Here is a 15,947-nt window from a genome sequence, read left to right on the forward strand (position 1 = left end):
AATAATACTGTAGGAAAAAATGCCTATGTGCATTTTTGTATATGTACACAGGAGTTAATGTACCTGTAATGTTAAATCCTGGTAGTGAAGAATTCTGTGTAGCAGTGATGCCCAACTATTGGGCAGGCTGCATACTGTGTTTTTAATATAGTCAATCATTAAAATTAGCAGTAAACCCTATAGACTACTAAACCCATAGGCTTCAGATCACATTGCTGAAAGATTTTACTAAACTTTCCCCTCTCTAGCTTGTTTGAATCAACAAGTGAGACTTTCTCTGTCTTCTAGTAAATACTTCTCTGTCATTAATAGATTAAACTGTTAAAACATATAGCATGGTACTGAGAAGGCCAACACAGAAAATGGTGGTTCTTGTATCAGGTAGTAAGATCTAAACCAGAATGTAAATACTCCCATCCTAGGAAAGGGAGAAAGAGGTCAAAATTATTAAGATACCACATTACTTCATGGATGAAGCTGAAGAAATAAGAGTACATACAACAGATTTACTAAGAGTGCTAAGTATATACTGCTTAAATATGTAATATGACTTACAATGTGTTACATTTGTTCCAGTTCGTACTATATTGCATCATGCATGGTCCTCTAATAGATTTATATTTATGACAATGTCAAAGAGATTAACACATCCTCAAGATCACAATTATTACATACATTTTTATTCACAAACTTTTATCTTTGTTTTTGAAGACTTCCAAATTTTCTTTACTCTTTAACTGAAGGCAGAGGAAATCAGTGCTACCTTCCATGAGAAAGAGGAATTAGTCCAGCTGACCAACCATTATATGTGTGAGGCTGGGAGTCTGTTAGTAAAAGCATATTGCACCCAGTGACATGCAGGGGGACAAAGGCAAATTAAAGTTTGTCTTGGCAAGGTGTTACTCTTAGTATATGTTTAACTTTGTATATATTTAGCTCAGCATTCTTGATTGTAGTATACACAGGTGCCCAAGAAAGTTGTCTAACCAGCTAGACTACTATTTTCTTCCTTTGAATGGAAGAATTAACCATTGTGGTGAAAGGGGAGAAGTTGGGTTTACAGAAATTAAAATATGTATCCACATTGTGATCATGTTTTGTTTTGCATGGTTTACATACAAGTTTACATGCAACATAAAATCAAAACTACATATTTAATTTGCAAGGGAATACTTTGCCTCTTGTATCTCCATTTTTGTTAACTATATTTACTATATTTTTATACTACTACACTCTGTGAGGACTCATAGAAGTATACAGTTAAGGTAACATTTAAAAATCACATCAGCATGTAGCAAAAAACAACCAATAAAACCATAGCTTCATCCTATTAAAAGTAATATTAAAAGTCCAACAACCACATCTCATGTCTCAAACATCCTTCTGAATAGCTCTATTTTCATAGCTTTCTAAAACTCATGAGCAAGAGTGCCAATTGGATCTCTGTTGAGGGGCTGTTCCAGAAGGGTGACCACTGCCACTGAGAAACCTTCATCTCTTGCTCTCCCCCAAATCTCTCATGGAGGGAACCCTTAGCATATCCATATCAGGAGGTAGGATCCACTTGAAGCATGTGGTACCTGGTGCCAAACGGGAAAAGGCTTTATAGGTCAGAAACAACACTTGGAATTGTACCCATAGATAGTGCTGCATTCATAACACAAGTGTGTATTGTGATTTGTTTGCCAACACACAGATGCTGCATTTTACATCAACTGCAGCTTCTGAGTAGTCTTCAAAGGCAACTCCAAGTAGAGCACATTGCAGTAATTTAACCAGATGATGATGAGGTTATGAATCACTGGCCAGGACCTCCTTCAAGAAGGGCCACAACTGGACCACCAGCTGAAGCTGATTGGAGCCTCCCTAGTTACAGCCTCTACCTGCCTACCCAGTAGTAGCTGTGAGTCAAGTCTAGGAGGACCTGAAGTTGCTGATCTGCTCCTTCAGGGAAAGTGCTACTTTATCCAGCACAACTACTGGAGCAATTACAGTGACAGATGGTTTCTGGACAGTCTCAGCCATGCTGGGATTCAGCTTCAACTTGTTTATCTCCAACCACATCCTTAGAGTCTTCTGACACCATGTCAAGACTTCCACCTCATCACTGTCTTAGCCCAAGATAGTATATTTGAAAATCTTCAGCATACTGATATTTCACCCAAATTGACAGATTCTCTCTCCCAGAAGTTTCATGTAAATGCTAAACAACAGGGAAGGGGGAAAAAAGAACCCCCTGTGGCACCCCACACCGAAGTAGTCAACAGGTAGACTAACCCTAACCATCTAAACTAATGACCATCCCTGCACCTTCTCTAGAGCTGCCAGACCTAGAAATAAAAATCTGGACTATCACTAGGTAGCAGAAAAATTCTATGGAAAATGTTAACTATTTACAGCATCCAATGGCTGTCTGAATTTAGCAGCTAATATGGGAGCCCTGACCTTCCAATGCCCTCATAAAATACAGCTCCTTATCCTGTAGCAGGACTTATCTGGGATTTCAATGCAGTTATTTTTCAAATCCACAAATTACCCCCTTTAAAATTAAAGCTACTAGCAGCAAAGCAGATACCAGGAAGAAGCTAAGGACACTCTTCATTGAAACTTACATTGGAAGGTAAATGACACTGCAGAAAGTACTCTGTGGTTATAACTGTAACACTGAAAACAACACAACTTGAATCCCACTGCTGCCTGACACAACTTGCTTTCTTTGATATTTATCAGTGAGAATGTAGCTTCACTTTCCTTCCTCTGTACCCTCCTCCATGCTGGCAAGATTTGTTTTTGTTCAGTGGTTCAGTTGATTGCAACCCAAAAGACAACTGTAACTGCTTCTTTGCGCCCCTGCAAGCTCTTGTTTGTGTCATCAGTATCAAGCCATCTTGGTTTTTTGTTTGTCTCTTTTTCGACCGCCTTTGATTTCTTCAAGCATCAGGCTCTTCTCCAACAACTCTTGCTTTTGCATTGTGTGTTTAAAAATTGTAAGGTTTCGCTTCATCATTGTATGATCCTTTCCAGTGAGTACTTTGGTTTTACTTCATCCAGTATTGATTTGTTCTTCTTATGAGCCAAGGTATTCTCAACAATTTTCTCCAGCACCACAGTTCCAAGGCATCAGTTTGATCAGCATTTCTGATTATCAGTTTTCACAACCATACGTTATAACAGAAGACCATGGCTTGATAATAATATCTTTGCTGTCAGTATGATATCTCTGCACTTTAAAATTTTGTCCAATCTATCATAGTGTTTCTCCAAAATGGCAGATGTCTCTTTATTTAATGGGTATAGTTACCATACCTGCAAATCTTTGAACTCAGGAAGATAGTTTGTTATTATTTCATCTATTTGCATTGGGTTGGCATTCCCTTTTGAAAGATTCTTAGTTTTTTTTAATATTGAGCAGCAGACAAGTTTTTGCATTCTTTCTTTCACATTCAACAAGAAATTCTTTAAGTCCTCCTCACTTCCAGCCAACAACAATAACACGCAGGTATCATCTGCATATCTGAGTTTGGTGGTGTTTCTCCCAGCAATTTTAATTCCAATTGCAACTTCTAGTCCTTCATTTCTTGTGATATATTCTGCATATAAGTTAAATGAATAAACAAGGTGACAGTTTGCAACCACAGTGCTCTCCTTTCCAGTATTGAATCATTTAGTTGCTCAATTTTTCATTCTATTTGCTGTTTGCTGGTTATCATACATATTCTTCAATAGGCAGATGAGGTGGCTCAAACCCTTGACTTTTCCATTATTCCATTATTCATCAAATGTTCACAACATGATCTTAGGTGTTCCTACCTCTTCTAAATCCAGCTTGTACATCTGGGCTGGCAAGATACTTGCTCATAAATGACATTCAACAGGCACTGAGGAGCTGGAAGGCATTCGTATGTAGCTGTTACAGGCGTAAAAGTATTTTTTATTTAAACAACAGTGAGCAGATGCTTATGAAATAGCCAACTTCCCAAGCTTATAAACGAAGTGGCAAGAGGAACTAAGTGTTTGTTTTTAGCAAAATGTAAGGGTGCGCCTTCCTTTCAGATCGTTTCCAAGGTGCTGTTACAACAGCACACAGTTAGAATGAATGACACATTGAAATTTCTTCCGCTTTCCACTTCCCCATCTCTAACCAGTGGTGTATGTATTCCAAGACTATATTTCAATTTGAACTTCTGCTTCGCTAATAAAAATAAGCTAATTATAATAGTTAGAATGCTGGAATAAGGCAGTCCGGAGGGACACATATTCCTTTGTGGTTATAAAGTTCACTCGGTGGATGTGGGCACATCATCTTTTTCTTGCTCTAACCTTTTTCACACGGTTATTATAAAGATTATGAGGAGCTGGGTTCCACAAATAAATCTATGCCACATTTAAACTCCTGTGCAGTGGCTCTACCTTGCTCTATTACAGGAGTATTCTACACCACTGCTTTTCAAGCTTGGCAACTTTTAAGATGTGTGGACTTCAACTCCCAGAATTCCCCAATCAGCACCTTCTATGCCTTCAGCCAGAACAAACCGCAAAAGCGGACATTCCCTTCATGTGAAGCACTTGAGAAAAGTGCTTTCTTAAACTGTGGCCCATGACAGGAGGTGCCAGTCCAAGGATGATCCAGAGCTTTTTTATTTTAGCCCCCCAAAACTCCATCCCAGCCTCCCCTACATGTATGAAATGGACCTGCCCACTTTGCATTCTCTCTCCACCCACTGCAACTTTCAACAGTTCCCAAAGTTAAGGGGCCCTTGGCCAGGAAAAGGTTACCCCCCACCTATGCTAATGCAATAATGGGAAACTCCCAAAGCTTGTTGAGGGAAGTGTATGTCCTTTTAAGGCCATGATTCCTTTGCTGAGAAACATCCTCTAATCTGTCTCTGTTTCTAACAAATGCTACTACAAATGTTATATACTGCACACTAATGCAGTGAAGTATTTTCCAGAAGGGAAGCCAGGTTGGATGTGGTTGGCATTCGAACAGGAGACCACCCAAAAGCCCCCATCTTGAACATTAGACTCGGAAGTTAGAAAAGCATCCCACCAGAAGGCAATGGCAAGCCCCCTCCATCATGCTGCCAAGAAAAGGCTATGGATGTGTCTATGTAATCAGCAGGAGTTGAGCTCAACCTGCAGGACTCTGCTTCATATGTATTAGGCTGCTCTAGCCAAACTCATAAAGGTGAACACACGTATTAGGGCAAAAACTTCCATGCAGGAGGTGATGGTGGGGTCTATTTATTTATTAATATATTTATCTTACAATAGTTATAAAAAGCAACAATTTTCAGAGACAGAGCAGAATACCATACAATTAAAAACAAGACTTATACATAAGAAAAACAAGATGGTTGCTCAAAATCTTCATCCTAAGCCCAATGCAAAAGAACAGTCTTAAGTCTGTCATGTATTTCTCTAGGGCAGCAGTTCTTAAACAGTTTGGTCTCAGGACCCCTTTACATTCATAAAAATGATTGAGGACCCCAAAGAGCTTTGGTTTATGCGGGTTACACCTATCAATATTTATTGTATTAGAAATTAAAAGTGAGAATTTTTAAAGTGTTTATTTGACTTTGCGGACCCTCTGACAGGGTCTCAGGGACCCCCAGGAGTCCCCATACCACACTTTGAGGACCATTGCTCTAGGGGAAAGATGGTCCACAGTGCAGAGGCAACTACCGAAAAGGCCTGCTTCTGGTCCACACCCCTCCTACTTCACATGGGACCTTCTATACACCATGTTCTCAATCACTGGACCAGATGGAGAGATTCCAATTTGGGGAGGCAGCCCCTCATATAACCCAGCATCACAGCAGACAAGGCTTTATAGGTAATGACCAGCACTTTGAATTGGGTCCAGAAGTTACTGGTAATTAGTGCAGTGACCATAACATGGGACTAACTCTATGTACTAATACAGGTCTGTCATGGAGTCTGTCTGCTGCACTCTGACCGGCTGCAGAGTCCTAGTCATCTTCAAAAGCAGGCCTATATACAGCACACTGAGTAGTCCAGTCATGTGGTGTTCATGAGTTTGCCCTGGCTTTGTTGTCCAAGGAGGGTCATAACTGGTGTATCAGCTGAAGACAGATGCAGGCTCCCTGGTCAGAACCTCCACCTGCTCTTCAAGTAGGAGCCACAGCTCCAGGAGGACCCCAAGTCACAGATCAGCTCCTTTAGGTAGCACACAACCCCACGGACAGTAAGCACCAGGGCCAATGAACAGATGCTGTCTCTCTGTATGTTTCTTAAAGCAGTGCAACTATTGCCAAAAAAAATATGGAATTGTTTGGTCTGAATCCAAAACATGGTAAGATGTGGCATCACCCAGAGTGAGCTGGGTGACTGTATGAGAGATGAAGTGGCTGGTAATTGTTCCACAAAACCTTTACATATTTTTATTTATTTGGATATTTATAAATAACTTTTCATAATGGATATCAGGACTCAGGATAATTAATATTAAAAAAAATCTTTAAAATAATAAAAATAATAATAGAGTGTAACCATAAATAGTATTGAAAGGCAGTCAAATACAACAGGAAGGATGAGTCAGGAAAAAGGAGGGATTCATGCACTGCACTAAGCCATAATGTGGTGCTTAGCCATTGTCCTAAGCCACCATTGTTTATGCTTGTTAGATATATATCCTACCTTTCTTCTAAGAATGCACAGTATCATACCCAGTACTCCCTCTTTCAGTTGTATCCTCACAAGAAACATAACAACCTCTAACTACAGTGAATCCAGCCAAATGTGGTTTCTTCATAGGGTAAAGATAAAGGTTTCCCTTGACATTAAGTCCAGTCGTGTCCGACTCTAGGGGGCGGTGCTCATCTCCGTTTCAAAGCCGAAGAGTCAGCGTTTGTCTGTAGACACTTCCGTGGTCATGTGGCCGACATGACTAAACGGAACGCCGTTACCTGCCTGCCAAAGCGGTACCTATTAACCTACTCACATTTGCATGTTTTCGAACTGCTAGGTTGGCAGGAGCTGGGACTAGCAACGGGAGCTCACCCCGTCACGCAGATTCAAACCGCCGACCTTCCGATTGGCAAGCTCAGCAGCTCAGTGGTTTAACCTGCAGCACCACTGAGTCCCTTATTTCTTCATACACCATGGTTAATTAAAGTATGGCTTAGTGCAATTTGCAAACTCAACAAAAAAAGTCTGAGCAAACAAATTTACAAAATTTCTGACCCCCCACACTGAGGCCAGTTCAAAGTCCCTCTTATATTGGCAGGTATGTCACAAAAGCAAAGCCATAAAAAAACCAGTAAAGGGTGTTTTAAATACTTCTACTACAGTTTTTAGACAGGAGAGGTCCATCTTCCAGCATCTGGAATAATAAATAATAATGTCATTTGTTAGTGATATGTAATTTTATAATGCATTGTTATATATTTATTGTTTTAGTGATTATTTTGTTGTAAACCGCCCAGAGTCCCTCTGGTGGGAGGAGATGGGTGGTGACAAATTTGATAAATAAATAAAATAAATCTGGCCCACAAGCATCTAGGGCTTTAAAGATAAAAGCACCAGCAGCTTCGATTGGGCCTGGAAACAAATTAACAACTAGTGAAACTTCCTTAGCGTCGCGTTCAGTAACCTGCGGCTGGAATTTGTCAGCCTATCTAGCGCTTCATTCTCCATCACAGCGATCACCGGCACCTTCCCCCGCTTGCGAGAGCGCAGAGAAGTTGGCGCTCGTCCAAAGAATTTTCAGGCTACGTGACCATCTTTTTTCTTATCTTTGTATGACAGAAAAGGGCTGGGAAATGGCTCTTTACGTATGATCTCACTTCACGAGTAGAAATGGCTGCTTCCCTTTTCAAAATTAGACTAGGCCTCTTTTAATGCTTTTATTCATTTAAACCAAACACCACCGACCGCAAGAACACAAATACTGCAGCGCCTTTCAACTTCAACCTTCCAAATAATGGGAATTGCGCATGTCTGGCATTCTCGTAGCGGGGGGGGCAGCTTAAAGTGGCCCCAGCCGCTTCGAATTAGGACATAGGAGCGGGGTGGGGCTTTAGCTGTGCAAGTGCAATGGGTTGGTGGGCGGGATTGCTGGCTGGGGCTCTTAAAGGGAGCGAAGTTGCGCGTTGCCCGCGCAGTTCCTGTAGCTTCTTCAGTGCCGTTGCGATGGCTGGCGTTACGCCGAGGAGGAATAGTCTGGCTGGCGTTACGGCGCGGCCGTTGGGGGCTTCGGAGCCCGTTGATCTGGGCTCGTTGCGGGGAAGGGTGTTGCTGGTTTCCAACGTGGCTTCGCTCTGAGGCACGACCACCCGGGACTTCACGCAGTTCCGTGAACTGCAGCGGCGTTTCGGTCCTCAGGGGTTCTCCGTGCTGGCTTTCCCTTCTAACCAGTTTGGTCACCAGGTATGGTATCCGCAGGTATCAAGTCTTGCCGGGGGCGAGCTCGTTCAGCTGGGGCTGCGCTGCTGAAAAAAGCGGCCGGCAGCTTGGAGCGAAAGTTGCTCCTTGGCTGTGGCGCAGCCTTTGCGAGTTGAGCGGTCCAAAGGCTCGGTGGTGCGAATGGTCGCAATCCTAGGCTTGTAAAGCCTGGCTCTAGTGGTGGGAAGGTGGCCTCTTTAAAACATCCTGTAGCTGAAAACAAGCCCGGGGCATGTCTGGGAGCAAGGGGATGCTGGAAAAGCACCCTACAGCAGATGGAAACTGCTCTTAAAAGTTACTTCTGTGTTTCCCGAAAGCTCTGACCGGCTGAGGGTAAAAAAAAGACGGGAAAGTCCCCTCAGAAATAAAGAATGAAACCCACCCACTAATCAGGCAAAAGGAGGAGCGATATCGAAAGTGGGGGCTCGGCTGCCTTAGCTTTTCCTGGAAAGGCTTCGTCTCCCTTAAGGTCATCTCATGGCGTGGGAGTGTTATGGCGGGGAAGGATTTGTGACTGTATTTTTCTGTGTTATGCATTTAACTGAAGTCCTAACAGAGGAAATAATACCGAGCAATTCTGAGTGGGCGCCTTGGAGAACCTTTTTATGCTCTCAGAGAAGACAGTCCAAGGACTCTCTTGCATGATTGCCTCGGTTTCCATATACAGTTAGTCAGGTTTGAGAGCAGGGCTGATCTACTTTCCAATATAGTACAATATGTTAGAAAATTAGTTTGAAGTTATGCAGTGGGAGTGCTAGTAATCTCCACACATTTTAAAGTTGCCAACATTGAGAAACACTGGTCTGGGTTAACCAGGTTTATACAGATTACCAGTTAATTACCATTAGCTTAAGCTGGAGAAAAGGAAGGAAAATATACTTGTAAAGTTTTTTTTCTTTCTATGAGTTAAAATTTAACATAATTTAGAATAATATCTAAGTTTGTTATATGCTTGATGTTCTTTAGGACTGGAATGAGATAAGCTGTTTATACTACTTTCATGTCTTTGGAGGGTACAGTGAAGAGTAATTTAATACAGGAATTAATATTCACCTTCACAATCATAGTCTTTGTTCTGAATATGTGGATTGGGGAATTGCAGACATTCAAGCTTTTTTCAAAATATTGCTATGCCTTCCGTTGAATAAATAAAAGCTTTTTCTCCTTCTGTAGGAATTTTAAACATATGTAGTCTGGCCCTGGCTCAACCATTATGGAAGATTGATCTGCGTAAAAGGGTGGGATGCATTAAACTTGAATAAGTTCATAACCTTCCAGGAGACAACTCCTGTACCCCAAAGATCCCAACTTAAATTATCCCAGTGTACTAGATTATGTTGATTTATGCCACTTGACCGTTGAAATGGTTGATAAGGGATTCTTGCAGCTGCACTTTCCAGCCACACCTTAAGGGCAATGTGCAGGAAAGATTATAGCAAAGAAAGACGTCAGTCTTACCTTTGCAAAAATAGGGTCTGAGATGTGAAAGTATGAATGGGAAAGAGCTGTAGATAGAATAGAGGAAAGAGAAAGCTATGTGCTAGTGTGGTTAGTCAGTACTTGGCAACATCAGTTGACTTGTACCACTTGAGTAAATGACTTGGCTTAATCATTTTTCTGTAATGAATAGGAAGTGTCAGATCATGGTAGTTCTATTGCGTTAGCAGAATCAGTAACTGAAATATTCTTTCTGCGCAGCACTTCATCTTGTCCACAAGCTTAAGCTGCATAACTACTGTAACAGGTAAAACTCTAAAAAAGCATCTGAAGGGACAGTAATTTATATTTTCTGGATGAAAATATTATTTGCACTGCAGCATAGCTATTAATACAAAATTAGAAGAAAAAGGCAAATGTGTATTGTAAAACCAAAATTGGTAACTTTTCTAATGCTATGATGATATATGTGAATGTAAATAACATGACTTTCTGCTTTGTTACAGGAAAATTCCACCAATGAAGAGATCCTGAAATCCCTGAAATATGTCCGCCCAGGCAATGGATATGAGCCCAACTTTACTGTGTTTGAGAAGTGTGAAGTCAACGGGGAAAATGCTCACCCTCTTTTCAAGTTACTGAAAGAATCATTGCCTTTCCCACATGATGATCCTGTGTCTCTGATGACCGATCCAAAATTCGTAATTTGGTCTCCTGTGTGCCGCAATGACATTGCATGGAATTTTGAAAAGTTCCTCATTGGTCGTGATGGGGTGCCTTTCAAACGTTACAGCAGGAAATTTGAAACTATTAAGATGCAGGATGACATTGAAAAGCTGCTTCAGCAAACCATCTAGATTGGACCAGATAAAATCTTGCTAAAACTTCCCTGCCTCTCTGCTTTCATCTAGGTTTTTAAAAATATATAATGCTACTATAGGTTTAACTAACTTTCCAGGCTAAACTAAATACATAAATAATTTGGACAAAGATCTTTGCAGAAGATAGTTGCTTATATATTGTAGCAGCAAAGCTGCTCTGAAATGCAAGAATCTGCTAAGTTGCTGTGATATAAACTAAACCTTTAACTCTTCCTTAAAAGACTTAAGGATTACTTAAAACATATAGTCATTGGTTTGAAGTTCATGCACATTACGTGTGCCAGTGACCTCTGAAGTAGCAGACACAAAATGTGTGTATTCACAACCATTCGGAGAACCATTCAAATGTAGGGGCATAGAACTAAAGTGTACTTAGAAAAATTATACAGAGTGATGTAGCAGCCTTAAATTTTGTGTCCTTTTTCTGCATTGCTTGTTTTGCTGTAATTCAGTAACTGTTTATTCTGCTAATAGTCTACTCTCCATCAAAATTTTATTCATGATGGTGCTTTTTCTAAATACGTGATAAGCACTTGATGTATCTTTAAAATTTTGTATGTGTAGTTGTGGTAAATTATAGCAGGTAAAACAGTTTGAAATCAGCTGCCTCCAATGCTGCTGTTTCAATACTACCTGCACCAATAAAATCTTGAAATTGTTTACTATTGAGTGCTTTCAAATTATTTATATTTCAGTCTGATTTATATTTAATAATTTTTGTAACCCATCCAACCTTGAGATTCCAGGCAGCATATAATAAAGTATAAATGTCAGTTAACAATGAGGAAAAATAACCCCAAGCAGCTGTCAAGATGGACACTATAAAACATTGATCTGAGGTTGAAAGCCTGGCAGATTGAGCTTTTGATTGCCTTATGAAAAGCTGGGAGGGAGAGGCTAAATGAGCCTTTGTGGGTAGAGAGTTCCAGAGAATTGGAATTGTCTGAAATAAATGCACTGTTGTGCTTTATAGGACAAAGTATGCAATTTGACATTTTGATCAGAGCCCATCCCTACGCTGTATTTATGTTCTTGGGCAAATAACATCTCATCCACTTGTTTTACAGAAAGCTGATGTTTTATGACTATCTTGCCACACAAGACAGCTATTGTGAATGGGAAAGCCCTTGTCCATTAGAGTTAATACGCCAGCATGCAGAAATATTGGGCTACAGTGTTTATATCTGTAGAGAACCCATTTGGTGTAGTGATTAAGGCATCAGGCTAGAAACTGGGAGACTGAGTTCTAGTCCCACCTCAGATATGAAACCAGCTGGGTGACCCTCAACCAGTCACACACTCAGCATTATATTTGTTATTTGCTGAAGTTAATAACATTTTGAAGCAAATTATTATCAGTCTTAGCTCAGCATTTCAAGACAGAAATATTTTTTGCCCTGAAAGAAAAAAGGCTATCCAATAATTCATTGTAAACTTACTTACATGAATCCTCTTGGCTTAAAAGTGAAAATACTAGTAAAGAAAGAGTTTTGTATCATACGAAATGGAAGTAATGAGAGCCAGTCTGCTGTAGTGGTTAAGACACCAGGCTTGAAACAGAGACTCTGAGTTTCTGACTTAGGCACAAAGCCAGCTGGATGATCTTGGGCTAGTCAGTCTCTCTCAGCCATAGGAAGAAGGCAATGGCAAACCACTTCTGAAAAACCTTGCCAAGAAAATTGCAGGGACTTGTCCAGGCAGTTGCCAGGAGTCAAAAACTGACTCAGGCATGCACATAGAACAACTTCAATCACCTTATAGGAGGTAGCAATATATAGTTGATTTTGGTTGACCTTTGAAATCTAAGAAGAGTTGGATCCGTGCATTGGAGATTACCAAGAAATTCTAAAGGTGTAGTCTACAGTAGAAGTGAAAAAAAGCATTCCAAAATAGTGTCATGGCAAGCCATTTCTGTTTCCAAGAAAGCATCAGTGACTCCTTAGCTCAGAAGTATTTATCTCAAATCATTTACAATCCAATCATTACATGCAAAACTAAAACCAGCAGCAAGTAACCAATAGCTGCTCCAAAATCTTCATACATCCTTAGAAATCAATTTAAATGTTGATCATACTTGGGGAAATTGCACTTCTAGGCAGCAAGTGAGTTTCTCTGGGGAGATAATTTCAAACTTCAAAACCAAAACCCAAAATACCTCTCTTAAAGTAGTGAATATATCCTAAGATCGCATCATTCCTTGGCATTAAAAATCCTGAGATGTCAGGCAAGAATGCTGAAATGTGAGATTTGGTGTGTTTTATTTTTACACTTTTTATTTTGGTGATACTGCCAATGCCATCCAAAAATGTCAGATGTGCAATGGTGACTGTAGGCATTGCATTACCTACTCATAGCCTATGTAAGCCGTTGCAAAGGAGTTTAAGGATGTAACAGTTTCTTTAAAAGAAAACGTTGGAACAACTATCTTCAAACTTCGAGAATTTATGGCCCTCAAGAAATTAACAGACCAACTCCCTACAATTCTTCGATCACCATGACTAAGAATAAGAAATGTTAAGTTGTAGCCAAGCACTGGGGGTGGGTAAAAACAGCAAAGTTCTCCATCCTGTAATTGGTAAGTAAATGTTGGAAGATATTTTTTAGATTGGAAGTTTGCAAACTGGGTTCCATGATTACTTACAGACTGCCTGTGTGGAGGTACTTAAGTAAAGATGGCATTTCATATAATATGACTGATTCAGATAAGTAATTTACCCAATGTTCTAGTATCAAAGGAACTAAGGGCTGCCTTAGTTGTACTGCAAACAATCATCTTTACAGTGCTTCCTTTTTAATTGTTTAAATATTATAGTACATCTCTCAGGGGTATTATCTGAACCCTGGAGTAGAAGATTTTGTTATCCTTCTGGACTCAGAAAAAAAGACTAGAACAGCCCTGCAAAATGGCTCTTTCACCTTGCGTCTTTGTGATGTTTCTTTTTAACCCATCATAGGTACATTAAAAACAAGTCTGCAGTAACCAATAGGGTTGCTTGAAACCAGCGTTTCTCAGCCTCAGCAACTTTAAATATGTGGACTTCAACTTCCAAAATTCCCCAGCCAATTAAAATCAGGAAGTGACAGCCTGCCTGCTGTGACAAAGGTAGCTAAGATGTTATCCAATAAGTGCTTCTAATATATACAGAGCCACTATTGCAAGATAGATGGCTATATAAAGTGTATGATTTGACACTTGATCACTAGATACTGCCTATTAGTGGTTCAAGACGAACTAGGTCTTTCAACAACCTGGCTTAGTGTGCTTTGCACACATGGACAAGTACAAAAGAAAAAGGCAAGGTTATGAGACACAGGGCACAATGCATGGCAGAAATAGCACACTCAACGCTTGTTGATGTTTGTTTACGATGCTACCTGGTTGCCACCCACTGGTTGTATTTGCAGGACACTTGCTAGCCACATTTTAAGCAAGTATGTTATGCAATCCAAATTCTGTAGTTAAAGGTTTGAAATTCTGTAGAACAGGTTTTCTCAACCAGGGTTCTCTGGAACCCTCAGGTTGTCCTTGAGAAGTCAGAGGTTCCCTGGGAGATCACAATTTATTTAAAAAAGTATTTCAAATTCAGGCAACTTCACATTACAGAGATAAGTTTCATTCTTTATTTTTAGTTTAAGAACACTGTTAGTGCATATATATATATATACAGGCCTACACATGAAACAAATATAATAATTTTGTAACTTGTGGCCTATATTTGAGCCTGAATGTGCAGGCCTGAAAAATATTTCAAGGGTCCCTCCAGGGTCAAAAGGTTGAGAAAGGATGCTGTAAAAACTGCATATTGGGTTAATTCTATAAGCCATTGTTAAACATGGATAGTTATTCTGTGAATAGATCCAATTATTATATTTTTATCTTCCCTTTTTTATATATAACTCAAGGCAGCAAACATACTTAATGCTCCCACCTCCTATTTTCCCTACAGCAACAACCCTGCGAGGTGGGTTGGGATGAGAGAGAATGACTGGCCCAAGTCACCCAGCCGCCTTTCCTGCCCAAGGGAGGCCTAAAACTCACTGTTTCCTGGTTTCTAGACCAGCACCTTCGCCACTACATCAAACAGGTTCACAATTATCAATCAGTTAGCTCTCAATCCAGGGTACTTGGGCTGTTCGCGCTTTCGACTACCAATTGCCGGTACACCAAGGACCGAACAATTACAAGTACCTTTTCTAGCAACGCTGTGACGCCTGACAGAAGGTAGTTACATCAGACAGCCAGGTGCCCTGCATCACTGCTGCCAGTGGGATGCTAATTCAAGAATGAAGCTATGGAGGCGTTCTCCGAAAGACAGCCACCCTCGTGTCTCGACTGAATGAACCCAGCTCCCGTTACTTGGAGCCAGAGAATGCAGTTCTCGAGCCTCCCTGGCTACACAACAAGGCAGGAACGCTGCCTCCGCTCCCAAAGGGGATCGGCTTCCGCGTGACGTCGGCTGCCGACCGAGGCAACATCGCACCTGCGCACTAACTCTCTGTCCGCGCTCCAGAGGAGGAGGCATTTCCGCAGTTGGGGATGGCTGGCCGGCCGGCAGGGCGCATAGTCATGGCGGCTGAAGCAGGATTAGAGGGCGGAGGGGCCCCTGCTAGCTTGAGGCCGGATGCCGCGACGCAGCGCACTGAGCTTATGCCACTTTTGGGAACGGTTCTGCGGCCGGGAGAGTCCTGGTGAGCGGGCGGCGGCGGCGGCGGCGGCGAGAGCGGGCGCGAGAAAGAGGCCGCGGTGGCGGTGGGTCTTGGCGGTGGGTCTTGTCCCGTCCCGACCCGTCCCCTGGTGTCAGGTTTAGGGCAAGGCCACCCGGCCTCACTCCCGCCCTCCGACGCTCGGGCCGCTGGTTTCCGAAGGAGGCCGCGTGTGAGGCGGGCGCGGTGGCTTCCTGGGGCGCTCGGTTTCTGTTCCGAAAAAGGTCTCGAAGTGTCAGTCGTTCATTGCTGAGTCACTCTTGTGCTTCATTCGCTCCCGCAGTTTTTTTCATCTTATCTTTTCATCTTTTCTCCATTTCTGCCTTTTGCTTTTCTTTTTAATAATTACTTTTTGCTGTTTTGGTAGGTATCTGATTGACAGTCGGTGGTTCAAGCAGTGGAAGAAATATGTGGGCTTTGAAAGTTGGGACCTGTACAACGTTGGAGAGCCCAACCTCTTCCCAGGACCGATTGATAACTCCGGACTTTTTACCGGTAAGAATCGTCCAAAACTATGAC

At 41.4% G+C, this 15,947-nt stretch overlaps 2 protein-coding genes across 3 annotated transcripts in view; both read left to right on the forward strand.

Moving 5' to 3' along the window:
• Positions 1–8,023: 8,023 nt before the first annotated feature.
• GPX1 (glutathione peroxidase 1) lies at positions 8,024–11,407 on the forward strand. Its single transcript, XM_063292009.1, has 2 exons — positions 8,024–8,391; positions 10,350–11,407. The coding sequence occupies exons 1-2, from the start codon at positions 8,059–8,061 to the stop codon at positions 10,698–10,700; spliced, it is 684 nt and encodes a 227-aa protein (XP_063148079.1). The 5' UTR covers positions 8,024–8,058; the 3' UTR covers positions 10,701–11,407.
• Positions 11,408–15,225: 3,818 nt separating this feature from the next.
• Positions 15,226–15,947, forward strand: part of USP4 (ubiquitin specific peptidase 4) — a 51,671-nt gene continuing 50,949 nt past the window's right edge. For both annotated transcript variants that reach the window (XR_010067114.1, XM_063291995.1), the window contains exons 1-2: positions 15,226–15,413; positions 15,796–15,923. Coding sequence is in view for 1 of the 2 variants with exons in the window: in XM_063291995.1 (XP_063148065.1) it covers positions 15,262–15,413; positions 15,796–15,923 (280 nt within the window). In the remaining variant the exon portion in view is untranslated. The remainder of the gene's footprint in view (positions 15,414–15,795; positions 15,924–15,947) is intronic.

Source organism: Candoia aspera, chromosome 2, assembly GCF_035149785.1.
Source record: "Candoia aspera isolate rCanAsp1 chromosome 2, rCanAsp1.hap2, whole genome shotgun sequence".
Taxonomy (NCBI): domain Eukaryota; kingdom Metazoa; phylum Chordata; class Lepidosauria; order Squamata; family Boidae; genus Candoia; species Candoia aspera.